General features: G+C 37.0%; 1 protein-coding gene across 5 annotated transcripts in view; it reads left to right on the top strand.

Annotated features, from left to right (window-relative positions):
• The window catches only part of LOC132139547 (spectrin beta chain, non-erythrocytic 1-like), a 104664-nt gene that overhangs the window by 33711 nt on the left and 51457 nt on the right, over positions 1–19496 (top strand). For 3 of the 5 annotated variants that reach the window (XM_059547980.1, XM_059547982.1, XM_059547984.1), the window contains exon 2: positions 262–446. In XM_059547980.1, the coding sequence (XP_059403963.1) occupies positions 290–446 (157 nt within the window). In that variant the 5' untranslated portion in view covers positions 262–289. Of the gene's footprint in view, positions 1–261; positions 447–8668; positions 9270–19496 lie in introns of those variants that run through there. The other 2 variants (XM_059547983.1, XM_059547981.1) reach the window with 1 other exon arrangement.

Below are 19496 nucleotides of genomic sequence, written 5' to 3'. Positions count from 1 at the left end.
TACACCTCTGGTACTATTTATAATCTGCTCTCACCTTCAGCAATATTTGAAGGTGTGGTTTATAAAGTAATTGTAACAATAATATTTGATTGAATGTTATAAAGTTTTGAAACACTTTACTAGTGTAAAGCTCAACATTTTTCTTGCAAAAGGTGTTGCAAATGTGATGTGGGTGTCTGTGCACCTTTCCTCTGTCATATTTTTCTGACACGACTTATAAAGTTTGTCATCTCCTCACTTGTTTACTTCTCTGAATTCCAGGACAGCTGTTGAGTTTCCAGCTGCGACCATGAGCACCATCTCACCGACTGATTTTGACAGCGTCGAGATCCAGCAGCAGTACAACGACATCAACAACCGCTGGGACATCGCAGCTGAAACAGAGTGGGATAATGAGAACAGTTCTGCACGTCTCTTTGAGCGTTCCCGCATTAAAGCTCTCGCAGGTAAGTTTTATTTTTTTATTTCAGTGTGTGCGAGTCCAGGTTTGATTTTTGTACCAATGTGCTTCCTGTTTGTGTTTGTTTGCATGCTTGCCTTATCAGATAGTTTTCAACAGGTTGTATTGTATGATTGTGGCCAGTAGGGGGTGGCACAGGGAAACGTCTAAAAAGAAATCACCTTAAAACACTCCACATGCTCTTGCAATGATCTAGGAGAACTGTATGCATTATAATATAGTTATAATAATAATAAAGCGGCTTCAGGTATGGTTTTGGAGAATGGAACATGGTTTTACATTGTTCAAAAGGCATTCTATATGTAGACGTCAGTGTGTAACACAGCAGTTGATTTGTGTGTTGAAGTGCAGTGAGATACCATCTTTTGACAAGCAATGACTTGATCCACATTCTTCCAGTGCTGTTATTTACCTCGTGACACACTCTCATCTCCAGGGTTTTTCTAATGTCATATACATGACCCGCTGTATCTCTTTCTTGTTACTCTTTCTGAAGTCATTAGATGTGTTAAAGCCAGCTGTTTGCTGAATGTTTTTTTCACACATTTGTTTTGCATATCATGATTTGAGGCACATGATAAATCAATTTATACGTACTTTTAAAAGTTGTGTTTAAAGCAACTATGGAAGTAAAATAATGACTTATGTCTTTGAAACAAAAAAGCATGCCGAATAGCACTATCTGAAAAAATAATGCATTGAATTAACAGTACTTGCATTTTAATGCCTTGTATTTCCAGGGCTTGCATCTTTAGGTCCTGAAATGTAATATAGTTGTTCGTTTAAGCTGTGAATATTTCAAAATATTTAAAAATATTTCACACACTTTTTCATAATAAAAAAATCAATAATTCATATTCACGTTCCAGAATTCACTTCCAAAATATTAAATCGGTTAAAAAATACGATGTATAATATTCAACAGGCAAATTTCGGGTCCATTTTATTTCACTTTCCAAATTCGCTTCCACAAATTCAGTGGTTAAAATTCGGCAGATAATTCGCCCTTTCACATCCGGGAGCTGCAGGAATAGCAGTAGAGCACAGAGGCATGATCTCTATCTACTGTCAGTCGCTCACCAGCAGGTGGTGCAAGCGGCTGTTAAATAAGGCCAAAGCAACAGGTGGATTAAGTAATACAGTTACAAAAACTGATCTGCAGAAATTAAGCAAGCGCTAAGTAGAAGTTTTGATTATCGGGGCATGTGGAAAAGCTGATTGTGCGTATGTTTATTTCAACCTCTTTTCTGTTACCAAGTAAGCAGCATTCAAAGGAGATTATTATGGTGTTTTACCCAACGCTGAATTACAGAACTAACATTACATCTAAGGAAGACATATATTGCTTTCGGTTGTTTAGTTTGCCTAACTTTGTGTCATGGCTTGTGCGTCGCTGTGCTGTAATACTGGGGATCCCCTCACGTCACACTCCAGGATTCCCCAATGACGAGTAACGCTTCTCAGTCAAATAATACTGTGATATAAGACCTCAGATCTCAGAATACATTATATTGATGATTATGCAAACTATATAGACAGTTAAGCAGATGTAAAATATGAACGAACGCTCAAGGTTTCACGCGGTTTCCCTCAGAAATCTGTTAAAGAAAAGAAAACACGTGGCTCAGCGCACTAACAGTGACAGCGATTTAAAGACAAACTCACATCTTACTGATGATGCAAACTATATACAGACAGATGTGGATATGAACGCAAGTTACGGAACAAGAAAAAGTGCATGTTATATATATAAAATAATTTATTTAATTTATTTAAAAAATAATTAATGAATGAATAAGGGGCCATTCACATATCGCGCCTAATAACGCGTGGAAAAGGCTATGTGCGCCGCTTTCTCCTTTTTTCCAAAGTGCTCGGGCAGAAGCGCTCCTGAGGCTAAGCAACAATGATGCGCTCTCTCCATGAAGACGCGGTAATTTCAGCAAAGGATAAATGGATTTGCAGCACAAAAAAAATCGCTTTCCATATATAATATTCCATGTATATGGCAATCCATATACAGCTATGTTCAGCAGTTCCTTCATCTTGGCTGAGCTTTCAACGTTGTTACGGGAAAGGATGAAGCTGAATGTTTAGTTCTTGTCACATGACCCGCGGTGCGCTTGCGGCATTCTGAAAGTTGAGATGTTTTTAACTCGATGCCGTTCGGACGCGCCTGGAAAAAAACGGGCGCGTCGCACCGCGTGCGCATCGCGACCGCGTCGCTTCCATTATGAGCGCGCATACCGCGCGCCTACATTGGAAATAACGAACTTGAGCATGCAAAAGACGCGATAAGTGAACGCCCCCTAAGAACTGCGGTCTTCTACAGTACTTCAAATATGCCGTGGAGAATCACAGAAAGTGACCGAATTCAAGAACATTGTTGCAGCATCTCTCATGCAACGAATAAACACCGCTAACTTGGAGAATACAGTGAAAACTCCTCTTTTCGCGTCTGCCCTAGACCCTCGGCACAAACATTTCAGGTTTCTCGATGAAAACATGAGAGAATTAAGAAAAAAAACTTTATTTGAACATTATCAGAACATTTTCCTTGATGCAAGTGGTGCGGATGCAGCCGCCGTCACCAACGATGAAGAGGATGCAATAACAACTCGTAGGAAAAGGCTGGAAAAGGCTGAGCCAGTACTTCAGCGATGATTACAGAGAGTCCAGCCGAGACGAGTGGAACAGTTCTTGCTGGAGCCATGTATTCCATGTATTCCACCAGATGAGGATCCCATTCAGTGGTGAAATGAAAACACGAAGCGCTTCACAAAACTTATTCGCTTAGCACAACGTTATTTGTGAGTCCCGACAACGTCTGTGCCGTCAAAGCGCGTTTTCTCCGCGGCTGGCCTTATTGTTAACAGACTAAGGAGCCGACTTTCCCCCAATCATGTTTACATGCCCGTATTTCTTAACAAGAACATTTGAAAGAATAGAAAAAAAGATTTGCTGACAGTTTAAAAGTTAAGTGTACAATAGCCTAATTGCTGCAGGCTGCTTTACGTTTTTTCTTTGTTCACTTATTATTATTTTTTTGCTTTTAATCTGTACTTTTATTTGTTTGCACGCATTGTTAAAGGTTTTCAGCTACAAAACACGATGTGTAATGTTCAAGCTTATTGTGTGTAAGCTTGTTCAAAATGACGAAAACAAATGTTGCTGAAAAATGTCTGACTCATTAAACTTAATTTAAATAAACGAATATTCGAATATTCTTTTTTTTGTGAGCTCAAATAGTCGAATGTGATATTTGTGGAAAACGCCCATCCCTAGTAAGTCAGTCTTGTATCTAGCAATGTACTACAACTGTTGGAACATGAAAACCCTTTCCAGGGATCTTTAATATGTAAATGATTGTATACTGTAAATATATGAAGGGAGGTATTGGCAAAATCTCACCTGTAGAAAATCACTATGAGAAATACAAGATTAAGAATTTGACTGTGTTATTTAAAATTTTAATTAAAACACATTGGACCTTTTAACCCAGTCAGTGGAGTTGTCAGACGGTCCCTTGGGTGCGGTAGCACGTCAATAATTTCTTCAGTTTACATTTTCAGAATATACCTAGATTGTTTTGAACTCATTTTTTTATGTTAATATAAATTGGTTGCATATTGTTAAAACTAATCATGGTCTTGATATCTTTGTGTGACTGTCGACTTTATAGACCAGTGGTAATGGAAATCAATTATAAAGAAAATGCAGCGCATTGGATTCTTTTTGATCCCATTTGCTTGCCTGTATATAGTTTGCATAATCCTCAATAAAATCTATTCTGAGATTTGAGGTCTTATATCACAGTATTATTTGACTGAGAAGCGTTACTCGTCATTGGGGAATCCTGGAGTGTGACGTGAGGGGATCCCCAGTATTACAGCACAGCGACGCACAAGCCATGACACAAAGTTAGGCAAACTAAACAACCGAAAGCAATATATGTCTTCCTTAGATGTAATGTTAGTTCTGTAATTCAGCGTTGGGTAAAACACCATAATAATCTCCTTTGAATGCTGCTTACTTGGTAACAGCAAAGAGGTTGAAATAAACATACGCACAATCAGCTTTTCCACATGCCCCGATAATCAAAACTTCTACTTAGCGCTTGCTTAATTTCTGCAGATCAGTTTTTGTAACTGTATTACTTAATCCACCTGTTGCTTTGGCCTTATTTAACAGCCGCTTGCACCACCTGCTGGTGAGCGACTGACAGTAGATAGAGATCATGCCTCTGTGCTCTACTGCTATTCCTGCAGCTCCCGGATGTGAAAGGGCGAATTATCTGCCGAATTTTAACCACTGAATTTGTGGAAGCGAATTTGGAAAGTGAAATAAAATGGACCCGAAATTTGCCTGTTGAATATTATACATCGTATTTTTAACCGATTTAATATTTTGGAAGTGAATTCTGGAACGTGAATATGAATTATTGATTTTTTTTAATTATGAAAAGGTGTGTGAAATATTTTTAATTGAAATATTCACAGCTTAAATGAACAACTATATAAAATTTCAGGACCTAACAATGCAAGCCCTGGAAATAATTAATTAAATGCATTATTTTTCAGATAGTGCTATTCAGCATGCTTTTTTGTTTCAAAGACATAAGTCATTATTTTGCTTCCATACGCAACAGATTTGAATGTCACTGGATGGAAAAATCAAGATTCACCAAATGTCTGCATGCAACACTAAAATAAAATTATAAATGTAACATTTGAAAATATTATATTATTACATTATTAAAGTATTATAGCATTTATTTTTTTAAATATACATTTTTGGTTTATTTTCATATAAATTGTTCTAGTATTAAGTTAGATAAACTACTACAATATTTTAATAATAGTACATTTTATGCATTTATAATGTTTTTATATTTTAATAAAACTAAAATGTATTTTTAGCTGAATATTAAATGGATATTTAATGAAAATGAATCAAGTTGATGTGTATGTGAGCTTAATACATTAATATGTGAAAGATGGCTTGTTTCAAAGCCAAACGCCCACACAGATACAAGTGCTGGGAATGTAGTGGGACTGAGAAGAACCTAACCTTGTCATCAGGGCTGTGTGTGTATTTGGGACAGAATGGTCCCCAGGAGTTAGCTAAATCTGACATAACCTCCCTTCGGGGGTAACTGGGAAAATCCTCAAAGGTAAAATGTTTCCTAAATAAAGTATTTATTAGCTGTAAAAAGACATGTTACATGAGGCTTAATGGAATTGATAGCCACACCTGCTAGTGTATATAACAGAGTTTCACTTGAGAGTTTTAATTCTCTCTGTTGTCTTTATGCATCAAAACCAGCGTGTGAAAACCACCATATGAACCAGAATAAACTTCAGGCAAAACATTCATTCCTGAAAGTACTGATAGGGGAATGGAAACTCAGAATACTGAGCTAGAGTGGCTTTTTCAGCCTTCGGTCTTTTTTCATTACATAAACACATATGTATAATTAAAGCATTTTACTAAAGCTAAATGCAAGTCTTAATGTATATACAATAACACCGTGAACTCTTTTTTTTTTTTTTTTTTTTTCATGTGGGTGTGGGTGATGTGTGAGTATAAATTCCTGAAAATGAAACCTTTCGTTTCACTTTTTTGTCAAATCTCAATCTAGCAACAGTTGGTGTCAGAAAGATTAATAATATCTTATTTTGAGAATATTGTATATTAGAGCTGCAACTAACGATTATTTTTTCTGTCGACTAATCTAACGATTATTTTTATTACAATAAATAATTAATCTAAATGTTCTTTTTTTGATTAGCTAATGAATCCTTTGGATAACTTTACAAAAAAATATAAGTACAACTTCTAATATAATATTTCAACCTTTATTCATTTTCAACCAATGTGGTTGAAGTTTTTACAGTATACAAAAATAAAGAAGCAAAGAAAATTCTTTTACTATGGTAAATATGAGTTTACGATAGCGCTTATAATTAAACCACAGTAGCCACAAATTTACAGTTGTCTGAGACGTCATGAAATGTTCTTTAGCATCACAAACCATAAAATGTAGTCAGGGTTCTGCTATGGTTTAGCATGGTTTCCAGAGATCTGGAGCTGATTCTGGGTAGCTCGGTGGTTTGTCACTGTTGTCTCGTGGCGCGCTGTCTTTTAAGGGGCCGTTCACATATCGCGTCTTTTGCGCGCTCAAGTTTGTTATTTTCAATGTAGGCGCACGGTATGCGCGCTCATAATGTAAGTAAAACAGGCGCTTCCGCACCGCATCGAGTTAGAGTTAAAAACATCTCAACTTTTCAGAGAGCCACAAGGGCACCGCGGGTCATGTGACAACTAACCAATCAGCTTCATCCTTTCCCGTAACAACGTTGAAAGCTCAGCTTAGATGAAGGAACTGCTGATCATAGCTGTATATGGATTGCCATTTTGAAATACATTTAGTAGCAGAGCTACTGCAAGCGAGTATTAGTGCTGCAAATCCATTTATCCTTTGCTGAAATTTCCACGTCTTCATGGAGAGAGCACATCATGGTTGCTTAGCAACGGCAGACGCCCCAGGGGCGCAACTGCCTGAGCACTTTGGAAAGAAGGAGAAAGCGGCGCGACTAGCGTTTTCCACACGTTTTTAGGCGCAATATGTGAACGGCCCCTAACACGTGTTCGAACCCCGTGCCAACACAGACTTACTTTATTTTTTATTTTATCCCTACTTCAGACGCTACGGCTGATCATACAACTAACTTGTAATCTTTACAAGAATATCAGAATCACGCAATGAGCAAGTCTGCGTTTATTAGACACTTAATAATATCACATCAGTTTGTTCCATCACATCTGCAGCATAGACCTGAACCAGGAAGTTGGTCGCCAGATCACACGGTAACCAGTTAAACCGTAACACCGGAGAGCACCAGGATGTTTTCCTCTGAGGTGCTCGTGCATCGCAGTTGTGCTGCCATGGTACACCATATCGGTTTTAAAAAGGGTACAAAGGGCCATTTTATTTGGCCCCTGTTTAAAGTATTGCCATACTTTTGATAACAGTGGTCTCTGTTTTTGTGAAAGAATTTATCTTTCTCCATTCCCAGTATGCCATTAAGCGAGATGTAAACAGTGTGACGCGCTGACGCATTTCACGCATGTCGACGTATATTTGTAGTCGACGTAATCGATGACGCCGACGCGTTGTTGCAGCACTATTGTATATAACAGATAGGCCTACCTGTTTATTTTTCCCCTTAATATCTGTCTTTATCCGTCTCATCATCATCCCTTTTTATGTGCTTTGATAAAATGCTTTGTTCCAGTGACACGCTGGCTGACTGTTGGCCCAGTGCTTCTGGCCATGGTTTGACCTGTGACCTCTGTTCTTTGATGTTCACTGTTGGTGACATTTACTAATCAGCACAACCTGCCACTAGACTGGTCTTCATTACACCACTTGCTCTTGTAAAATCTGCACACACAAGAAATGCATTTGTGAAATTGTGTGTGTGCTGCAGTTCTATTTGTGAGAGCTCGAAATTCTCAGATCAAGGCTTTTCTTGATATGCCTGCACTTACATAACAGATTCTGTTTTCGGATTCATTTGGAGGCATTACAAGATGAGATTTCTGTCACTGTTGTTGGCAGTTAATGGGTGTGAGGTGGCGCACACACAGACACACACTTGCACAGGAAGAAAGACAGCGCTCCCTTGAGTGTTTCTCAAATACTTCCTTCCTGCCTTAACGTCTTATTTATCTGTGCACATGCTCGAGAAGGCAAGAGGGACTTTTTGACATTATTAAAGGTAAAGGTCTTACAACTGCTTAACACCCACAATCACAATCACTAAAACATAATATTACCCAATGTAAAAATCCAGGCAGTTATTAAAATAATAAACCTTTCTGCTGACTATCTGATCACCTCCAGGGGCTGGTCCCGCATGCCCATCTCTCCTGTGAAACCATCCATCCTTTGACTTCTACTCCACCCCCGTCCACCTTCAGAAATGGTTCAGCCCACACCTCCTCACCCTCCCTCTGTCTGTCATTCTCACTCACTCAGCCTGGGATTTGCTCCTCCCACACACACCTTATGCAAATGCCAAAGCTCAGAAACCGAGAGAGAGAGAGAGAGAGAGAGAGAGTAGGAGGCTTTGTTTACTTAGGAAGCTGAGCGCAGCTAGTTCTGTGGGCTTACTCAAACAAGGGTTGTGTGTGTGTGTGATCAGTCTGATCTGAGTGGCAGAGAGAGAGCAAGAAGAGTTTGCACTGAGAGATGAGTGTGTTTGAAGAAGAGAAGAACGGTGAAAGAAGAATATTTAGTTTTTACTTTACATTTTTCTCTCTTCAAATGCATGTGGGTTCCTTTTTGCCACAAAAAAGGAAAGAACAAGAGAGAGAGTCTATTGAAGGAAGAGTTTTTTTTTTTTAAACTGATGAAGCAGAATGGCGCGGTTTAGCATACACTGATGAAACGCTCGGATACACGCGTCCACCTGGAGAGTTTCTGTTTCAAAACCCAACTTTTTTGACCTTTGAGGAAAGTTTAACATTTGGCTGTTTTTCTCTCTTTTAATTTTTCAACTGCACATTTTATGTGCTATGCCCATGACTCCTGGCTTTACTCTTGTGGAGTGATTGAATTGTTTTGGATGAAAGTTGAGAGTCAGGGTTGGAGGGACGGTTCATAGTAAAAGAAATTGAGTGTTACAGTGAAAAAGAAGAGACATGGATTTTGATCCACACGAACCTGAGCCATCGGCAGCTGCCTTTATAAACCAGGTGCAGTATTCCAACATCCTGGAAGGCCGTTTCAAACAGCTGCAAGGTAAGACTGTTTGTTCTCTGTGACCTCATATTCTCTCATATTTGATCTTTTTTCTTTCTCAGATGCATCTGTAGGAGTAGCTCAGCCTCTCAGCTAATCATTAAAGCATGTCAAATAACTTTTGTCTTTTGACCACTTTATAAATCCACTGAGATGACCTTGAATGTCACATTCAAAAAGTTCATGTGACCTCATCCAGATCTGACTGGAAGACACGTTTGCCCTGACAGATTGAAACTCATCATCATGGGCTTCACTTGTTTTTAAAAAGATCGGTTTTGCACAGATCTGGTAGTTGTGAGATCACAGAAGTGATGTAGGGTTAACTCATGAATATTAATCTGGTTACACACAGATAACTTCAAATTATCCTTAACCATTTTGATAAATTATCTTCTTGATGTGTATGTTATGACTGCAGTAATTTTATGTTAAAACATTAGAAATGTACTGAAATCAATTCAGCGGCATATTAAATTGATATCAGACTAAGTTTCTAAAGTCTTGCTGATCAATTCAAGTTCTCAAATCAATGCATAACATTTAAAGTAACAATACTTAAACTTGGACAACTGTCATAATGTAGTAGAGACAAAATTGGTTTTGTAAAAAGGCCAGGACATTTCCAACCTTAAATCTGTCTTTTGCATATGCTGATGTATTTAGTTGCAGAAATTATCAACTTTCCTCTTCTCTCTCTGAACCAAAGATGGTGCAGATGAGAAACTAGGCCTACAATGATTTATTTTTATGCATGTGCATGAGAGAGAGAGACCCAGAGACCTATGCTGGTCTCCTGGAGATTGGCCTTATTTCAGGTACAGCAGGGCTGTTGCCCCAGATCCAAATTACACTGATTTTAAAATGGGAGTGAGAGAAGAGGACGAGAGGGAAGTTCAGAACGGAAAGGTATAGGAGAGGAAGGATAAGAGGGGAGAGGAGAGGATAATAGGTGGGAAAGGAGTGGAGAGGAACAGACGGGAAGGGAAGAGGATAAGAAGGGGAAGTGTAGAGGATAATAGGACTGGATAGGAGAGGATAGAAACTCCTCTTGTATGTATTAATATGGAGTTAGAGGTTTGACGAATGTTAAAAACAGTTGATGTTTTTTGTTGTTGTTTTTTTTTGTGGGCGTATCCTTCATACAATATTTTTTTCTCTTTGAAAACACTTTTTAGACAGGCACCACATAGCATGTGTGAACCCTGCTAATCCCCCCCACACGATGCGAGATCTGATCTGCTGTGTTTGTGTGCATGTGCGTGCTTGAGGTCATGGGGAGTGTTTCTCAGTTAACAGGGAGATAATGACTCAAGCATTGTACTTTTCAGGCCTATTATCTATTGTATAGAAAGAGTGACATCTGCAAAACAGGCCTTGAAAGGAACACACACCTCAAGAGTCCCAACAAGAAAATACCTAAAATTAAAAGTCTCTAGTAGTTCAGTCATATGTTTTGAAATGATTTACAATGTTTAGAGTTTCTTTGACACGTTTTCACGTAATTCTTTCAAAGAAAGCTCTAGAAAGCGCAGCACTTCTCAACCTTTGTGACACCAAGGCCCAGCATTGTTCACAACAGTATTACCATGAGTAAAGAATTCATTAGGAATCCCTAAGAATTAAGGTTAAGGATTTTGAATTTCTACCTAAAAATATATTTTAGATTCTACTCCTTTAATATTTAGGGTAAACAAACCAATTAAGCTCACATACCCATTAAGCACACTTCGAGTTTTGATATCAGATTATAAAAAGAAAAATCTATTTATTATCCTGCTTGATGTCTTAACCAATTTATATGTTTGTTACTATATACCTCCTATAATTTCAAGTCAATCAGATTATTGCACACTGAAATACCAGGTCTCTGTATGTTCGCACTGTCTGGTGGCCATTTTGAAAGCAGTCTGAAAACTTTCACCAAAAGAGGAGCCCCTTAATTGTGCGTTTTTTTTTCTTTTGAGATGTTTAAGCCTTTATTTTGGGTAAGTTTCACTACTTATTGTAAAATAAAGTGATTTATTTTCAGACTTTTGCATATTATAACCTAGAACTTGGATGCGGGAAATAATTACATTAGATTCAAAAAATAGTTTTAGCAATATAGCGCAGATGCTACAGAACTAGGGCTGTGCCATATGGACAAAAAACCTATCACGATTTTTTTATCAATTTTGCGATTTCGATTTTAATCACGATTTTGACGCACACAAACATGCTTTACAGTCATAAATGCATTCAGAATAAATTTGAAACATATTTCCAAAAGAAAACCAATGAGAGCTTTATCACAAAGTTGTAACATGTCTCTAGAACAGACATAAGTCAAAATAATCACTAAGTAAAGATGTCAAACAAAATGTCTAGACATATGACAAAAAATAATAATAAAAAACTAAAATAAGACCTGTGTTCAGGGATTTATTTATTTACTGTAGCGGTGCCTCAGGTGTTATATGTTTTGCCCAATATATTTATTGCCCAAGGTTCACACTTACTCCGTCTGCAGTGCATATACAGTAAGTTATGTGTACGCGGTTCAGAAGCAGCAACGAGAGCGCATTATTGTAAGGCGAAAGCACATTAAAATCATACGCCAGCGCGAATCTATCCGCTTGCACGCAGATCTTCTTTGCTCTGTTAACAAAACCTGATGCGTGTGCTCAGATTATATTAAATCTAGACTATTTATTTAGCAAAATCCTGTCATTTTAATAAATATTATATGAAATTTATAAAATATTGTTGCTGCTCCAATTAAGCTCAATGTGCGCTTTTTAATCTCTTCTACATTGAACGTCTATGTAAATACTTTATAAACATAATTGAAATATTAACTGATGGTTGTCACTTTAATTTAAGTTAATCAATTTTCTATGGATTCTGGCAACTCAAGTCTATGGAGTTGGCTCTGACCTTTGGCAACTAACGTCAACTTCTCCAGACTGTAAATCTGTGGAATTTGGGGCAAAAATCATGAAGTGTATTGCAGGCTTAAGAGCCTATAGATAAGTTGACATCCATTTAATAAGAGGCTTCATTATGAGGCTAGTTTCTGTGTTCATCCCCATAAATTGAATGTTTTATTGGTGTGTTTTATTTTATTTTTGAATGTGTTACTTAGCTGAACATGGACTAGTATAGCTGTTGCAATGTGCTTAGATGGCACTTCATTATGAATATATAACTGATCGACTTGAATGCCTTGTTTCTTGATTTTAGTGTTATTGTTTTCTGTGATTGATTTTGTACCTTCAAAAAACAACAACATATTTTTACAATTATTCTTTAAAAAGTTTCCTTAAAATAAACAAGGATTTTTAATAAAAAACATGATGTGAGCTTAATGGGAACGGGGAGTGTTTAAAGGGTGCAAAACTGTATGTTATATCTTAATTAAAATGCTTTTGTCATTTAAAATAAAATTTAATATTTTTGTGTGAGAGATTAATATTTTATTTTAACATAACTTTTTGTACTGAAACCAATATCTTGTGCACTAAAAATGTCTCAATGTAGATTTTGGTGAGCTTAATAGGTACATTTACCCTATTTATATTTATATATCAATACATCAACATATTTCTATTAAGCCTCTGTGATTTGTTGTACATCGCGATTTCGAAATTAAAGTTCAAACCCTAGCTTTGTGTTTGCATGTGGCCAAATATTAAAATTACATGGATTTAAACGTCATTGATCGACGCTGTAAAGTGAAGCATCGCCAGACCATTGGCGCCCTCTGCAAGTATTTGTTATATTTTATAATGTACTTAAGTAGGTTATATTCATATTATTTATAGGCATATTACATATTTTAACAGTGATGTTCAATAAACCCATGTGATTACTTGGTTTTGGTACTTTATTTGAACCAATTATTATCGTCTCATCATTAGTTTATTTATATATAAATTTAGTCTATATAAAGCCTGTTTTTCACTTGGGTCTGTTTTTATTACTAAAAAATATCAGATTACTCGGTTGTCAAAAATAATCAGTAGATTTAGATTACTTTATTACCATGAAAATAATTAGTTACGGCTCTAAATTAGTTAAATGTTTTTTTTAAATATATCTACATTGCTTTGCTTTTTGTGATTAAAAGACAAATATTTTGTCATTGAAAATTTCTTAAAAATAATATTAAAATATTGTCTAATTCTATTGTACAAAGTACCTGTATTTTGTCTCCTCTCTTGAGTTAATTGTTTTTTCACACCCCTAGTGTCTACGAACAAGATATAGCTCATAATTTTCCAAATGTATGATGATTAAAAAATTAAATAAATCACTTTGAAAAAGGAAAGCGATAACTTTGCCATTGTATCTTTTCAAGTTTCCACAGCCATTGCATGTTTTGCATGTGCTGCACTTTATTTGTACTATTTTATTTTATTAGTTTATTTAGAAAATTTGAATTTGAAAGATGATAATGATATTGTGATCCTTGAAAGTCCTGGGGCCTCATTTATCAACAGTGCGTGCAAACAGATGTGTGTGTAATGAGTGCGTAAGAACAGTTTCACGCAAAGTGTGGGATCTACCAACTTGTACTTATACGTAGAAATGTGTGTAAATATAAGCACACCTCTGAGCATGCTTATGCAGAGAATCTAGTGGTAGAATAGCAACACTAAACATAAAAAGCATTTAAGAGCGTCACAGTATGCATTAATCAATCCACATATGTCCTATGTTTCCTGTAATTATAAAACATTCAGTTTATCATTTGTCTAGTTTTACAGAAAAGTTGTGTAACTGGTGTCAAAACCCTATAAAAGACAGCTGTGACAAATGTTTGTCTCAGACTGTGCAATGGCTTATCTTGCATTATTGAAAGACTTGGCAAACAATGCCATCCGCAGAGAATGCATTTTCAAAGACAATGCTGAGAGTGAGGGCACAGAATGGCTTCTTAGTTGGTACCGCTTTCTATACCATGATTTTAATGAGGACACATATATTCACGTGATTTATAAAGAGAGGTGTTTTCACCATATGTGTCCCTGGACCACAAAACCAGTCTTAAGTGTCAATTTTTCGAAATCAAGATTTATACATCACCCAAAAGCGGAATAAATCAGCTTTCCATTGATGTATGGTTTATTAGGATCGGACAGTATTTGGCAGAGATACAACTATTTGAGCATCTGGTATCTGAGGGCGAAAAAAAACCAAATCAAAATACTGAGAAAATCGCCTTTAAAGTTGTCCAAATTAATTCCTAGCAATGCATATTACTAATGAGAAATTAAGTTTTGATATATTTACAGTAGGAAATTTACTAAATATCTTCATGGAAAATGATCTTTACTTAATATCCTAATGGTTTTTGGCATAAAAGAAAAATAGATAATTCGACTCTTACAATGTATTTTTGGCTATTTTTACAAATATACCCCAGCGACTTAAGACTGGTTTTGTGGTCCAGGGTCACATATGGTTCATTGGACCGTGAACATGAACGAGCATGGTACTTACACACATGTGGGATTTATCAACAATGATTGCTTACTCATGTGCATAAGAAATTAGTGTGCATGTTTTTCTTGTACTTAGGCACATTCTAAATTTCATTCGTAGGACAAAATATAGAACCTTTTCTGTGCACTGCTGATAAATGAGGGCCCTGGAATTTCATTTTGCAGTTTCTGTACGAACCCCATTTCATTGCAAAGACATTGAAGAAGACATGGATATTTGAAAGTAAGAGAGAACAGCATGTCACGTACGTGTTAATGATTACTGTAGTTGCGTCATTGTACCGGTCTGAAATCTGGTGCATACCAGCGTTTTGACACACATTCACATAGACGCACATATACAGTGTCTCATGTATCTTTTCTTCTGATACTGAGCCTATGATCCTCCTCTCTTCTCATGTCCTCACACACTGGTAATTCCAGTCAGGTTACCCCTAGGCTTAGTTTTTAAAACATTTTACTGAAGTACAGGTGCGTCGTAACAGGGCTTGCTCAGACACGGTCTTCATGCTTGGTCAGGCTGGTTCTTCTCTATGTATGTGTTTGATGCAACACCAGTTTCTCTGTTGTGGTTGTTATTAACTTAATTTAAATAAATCCCTGCAGCAAGGTAATATTACATGCCTGCATACAGGTGTTTGTGTTCTGCAGTAAATAGGAAGGGTCATACAAGTGTTTTTATAAGGTTGTCGCTAGAGCTGGTCCGAATACCATTTTTTGAGCTTCGAAGCTTCGGCAGTAATCAACACTGAATATTCTCAACACCGTGTCTACACCGGATGTTGCGCCGCAACAAAATACAATAGAACTGGGTCGGCAAGTAAGTGTGGCATCAGGCCAAGAAAAACATTTTGCCACTAGACGGTGGGCCAGAACATAGTCAAACGATAATTTAAAAAAATAATTGTTGAAAAATGCAACTAGAATCGCCTATGACAGATTGTTACAGTGTCTTTTGTAACTGGTAGTGAACAGTCTGTGTTAAATCCTGTAGAAGGACAGTCATTAACAAAAAGCCACATTTGTGTGTTGGTGTCCGACAGAATACACTGAAATCAGAAACATAGCTCTGCCTTTACCCTTCACTCCATGGCTAAAGTATTTCTTTTTTTGAAATATCACAGTTCTGTTCATAACACATTAACAAATAAAATAACAGCAGAGTTTAAATGTGCCTTATTGGAACACCAGTGTGCAATCTTCTTTCCTACCATATGACAAGCTAATAACATGGTTTTCAGCATTAAAAGGGATAATTGCTGCTTTTTGCGGTGAAAACTTTGATGAAAATAACTACATTTCACCAGTTATTTTACCTATGGATCGATGCATTACTTTACTCAGATTTCTGCTCATTTTAAATTGGATGAAGTAGCACTGTTATATTACATTTATTTGAATGCATTATTGTGGGAGCGATTGCATGTTAAAGTACTTGTTTAAATCGTGCTTTCAGCTGAAAATATTCAGTAGGCTATCTAGAAGGAACATACAAATTCCTTTAGAACTATAACTTCCTTCAGACATTTTCTTTCCCCTACATATTTTTAGTTTTAGCATAATCACGTACAAACAGTACAAGAAAAGACACTAATCGATTTTCAGCGAATGAGTGCACATGGATAAAAATTTCATTCTGAAATCTCAGTGAAATTCTAATGATAAGCAGTGTGTATTTGTGAGTGTGCTTACGTTTAAAAGATTTTCTACCCCAGTGTCAGTCGCCCTGAAGAGGTAAACATGTACCCCCCACCCCTTAGTCATTACACAGAGATACACACAAACAGCTTTTAAAGAGTCCAGTTTTTATGTAACCTGTTGATTTTTGTTCATGGTATTCTGCTCCAATAAATGGTTTGCAAAAAAGAGACACAGAATAAATGCTTGATTATCATTATTTAATCACATTGGAATCGAAACTGGGAATTGAAAAGAATCGGAATCGATAAAAATCAAATGATACCCAACCCCGGACTTCATTTTGTTTACCTACTCAATTATCTTCACAGTCAGTAGCAATACATAGTACTTCTAATAAGGTCAATAAAGGCTGGTTTTATTCTGTTAAGAAACTTTAAGAAAAATTTAAATTAGACATTCACAGACATTCACAAATCCTAATTAAAACTAGAGGTATTTACTTGGGATTAGATTAGGCATTTTAATGTTAAAGTGTGTGTGATGTTTAACTGATCTTGATCTTATGTATGTGAAAAATGTCAATGCATTTATGTACAGTAAGAAGACGTCTGCGTGACAGTATTAAGCCAAAAAATGTTAACAGGATTTTTTTCATGAAAAAATAGGCTACATCTACAAGTTGTAAAGTTAACAGTCAGAATTTTCATAGATAAACGTTTAGTTTCCTTGCAAACCCATGAGAAGTTGTGCTGAGTTTTGTTGTGACAGATAGGGTAATGATTGTATAGATAGGGCTGTCGCGATAACCGCAATATTGTTATACCGCGCTATTGACAAGCAAACCGCAGAGGAAAGATAGCAACCGCAGAAACCGCAGCAACCGCAGTGTTCAGTTTTTTTTTTTTTTTATGAGGCTGTGGCCTTCTTTGTTTTTTCAATTTGTCACTGTGCATTCAATGTTAAATAAATTAATGATACAATATGGTTACGACTGTAATTTTCTCGCGAGCCTTTGTAGCTTTATGGTGCTGCGTTTGTTTTGAATAGGCCGGCTGAAATGATGGGAGCCGCTCGATCTCGTCCCAAAACCTAATGTCACGTCGCCAGTTTGGGAACATTTTGGCTTTCAACCCAATGAAAAGGGCGAGCTAGCGAATATAGATGAGCCGATATGCAAAATTTGCTGCAAAAAGGTTCCTGTGACGCAGTAATACATCTAATTTGAGGTCATCGGGACATTCTAAAACGCTTAACGTGAAAAAAGCTTAACGTGGTTTAATGTACCAATACAGTGATATTAACAGACCAAACTCCCTAAACATCATACTAATAATAAGTATATTATCTACAAAAAATCAGATGATCCCTGAATATGAATTCAATGTGTTTAATAACACGTTAAGCCTTTTCCTCTCATAGAAAACCATCATAAGGCTTAACATGTTATTAAACGACTTGCATTCATAATCAGGGATCATCTGTTTTTTTTTTTGTTTTTTTTTTGTACATCGTATACTACTTTATTAGTATAATGTTTAGTGAGTTTGGTTTTTAAAAATCACTGTCTTAGTACATTAAGCATTTTCTTATAACGGTTTTCTATGGGAGGAAAAGGCTTAACATGTTATTAAACGAGTTGCATTCATATTCAGGGCTCATCAGATTTTTTTTTAGATATTATACTTTATTAGTATGATTTTTAGTGAGTTTGGTCTGTTAATATCACTGTCTTAGTACATAAAGCCATGTTAAGCGTTTTTCACGGTAAGCGTTTTAGAGTGTCCCCTGTCATCCAGCGCAGTTGCCCCCTCAAGCAAGCATCAGGTCGCGGAGCATAGAAGGTTATCCCACCCCTCTCAACAGATTACCATTTCGGTTTGGGCAATTTTATTCCGACTGAGATGTTTATATGGAGCATTTTCATTCAGACTGGACGCTATTCTAAGTTTACGAAGGGTGTAAGCTTCCCCTGCTGGACTACCACCCTCCATTATGCAACTTACAGCATAAATGCATATTATATGCTCCTCGTGCCGCAGCAAGGGGTCGTATGTATCACACATTTGCTTAAAGTGGGGCTACAATGGTGTTTCATGGATTCAGAGTTGTTCAGTGTTAAAGAGATAGATTGTCGTGCTAAACATGGCCAATTTGGATGAATGGAGAATTTCTGTGCCGAAAATCTTGCTTCTGGGTGGTACAAGTTTCTGTAGTTTTTTCAATTATGGATCTAATGAGGTAGACGATGGTGGAACTCCTTATGAGCATTTCTCTTGGAAAAGCATGCCCATGCACATGTCGACCAGAGAGCGAGACCTCGGCCATAAACACGCTTCGTCAGGAAATCGTTGGCAGCGCTGCATAGGATTTGTTTGAGAATTTCTCCAAATAAGTGTGTTTTGGATGTGAGGGAAAGTTTACCATGTTCAGCTTTTCAAAGAACCTAGCGTTACATGAACCGTGGATGCAGTTCGCTTTTCTGGGGCAGCAGTGGAGTGTAGCAAGTGTGTTTGTGTTCTCGTCATTTCAGTGACGAATGTTTTATAAACAAGACCAGGTTGACGCTGGATTTGCACATGGTTTGCTATTAAAATATGGTAAAAGACCCCATTCAGGTAAGTACAACTGCATCAAATATCTGTCTTTTGTCAGTAATCAGCACATAAGTGAATGTATGTAATGGAAACAACAAGAAACATCAGTATTATAGCTCCGCCCACAGCATGCCTCAAGGAGCTCGTTTTTTCAGAGAGAAATGGAAGCTGTATTTTTGTTTTGCAGATATGACAAGGCTGGGGACTTTTGGAGATGGGGATGTGGTACTGCTCTGTGGGTACTCGGGATTGGCATGAGATTTAAGCATTTTAAGAAACATGCTTGTTGCACATCCTCAATTGCTTAACTTGGGGTGAAGCTTCCCCCTTTGTGATTTTACAGCATGGTAGATACATAAAATTGGATAATATATAAACTGCCATCGTATTGGACTGCTGCTGCTAGGGGTGTATGCTTCCCCCTTTACAATCACACAGTTGCTTTAAGCATTTTAAGAACATGCTTGTTGCACATCCTCTATTGCTTAACTTCGGGTGATGCC

Source organism: Carassius carassius, chromosome 4, assembly GCF_963082965.1.
Source record: "Carassius carassius chromosome 4, fCarCar2.1, whole genome shotgun sequence".
In the NCBI taxonomy this organism is placed as follows: domain Eukaryota; kingdom Metazoa; phylum Chordata; class Actinopteri; order Cypriniformes; family Cyprinidae; genus Carassius; species Carassius carassius.
Note: the sequence above shows the minus strand (reverse complement) of the source record. Positions and strands in the feature narration are given on the sequence as shown.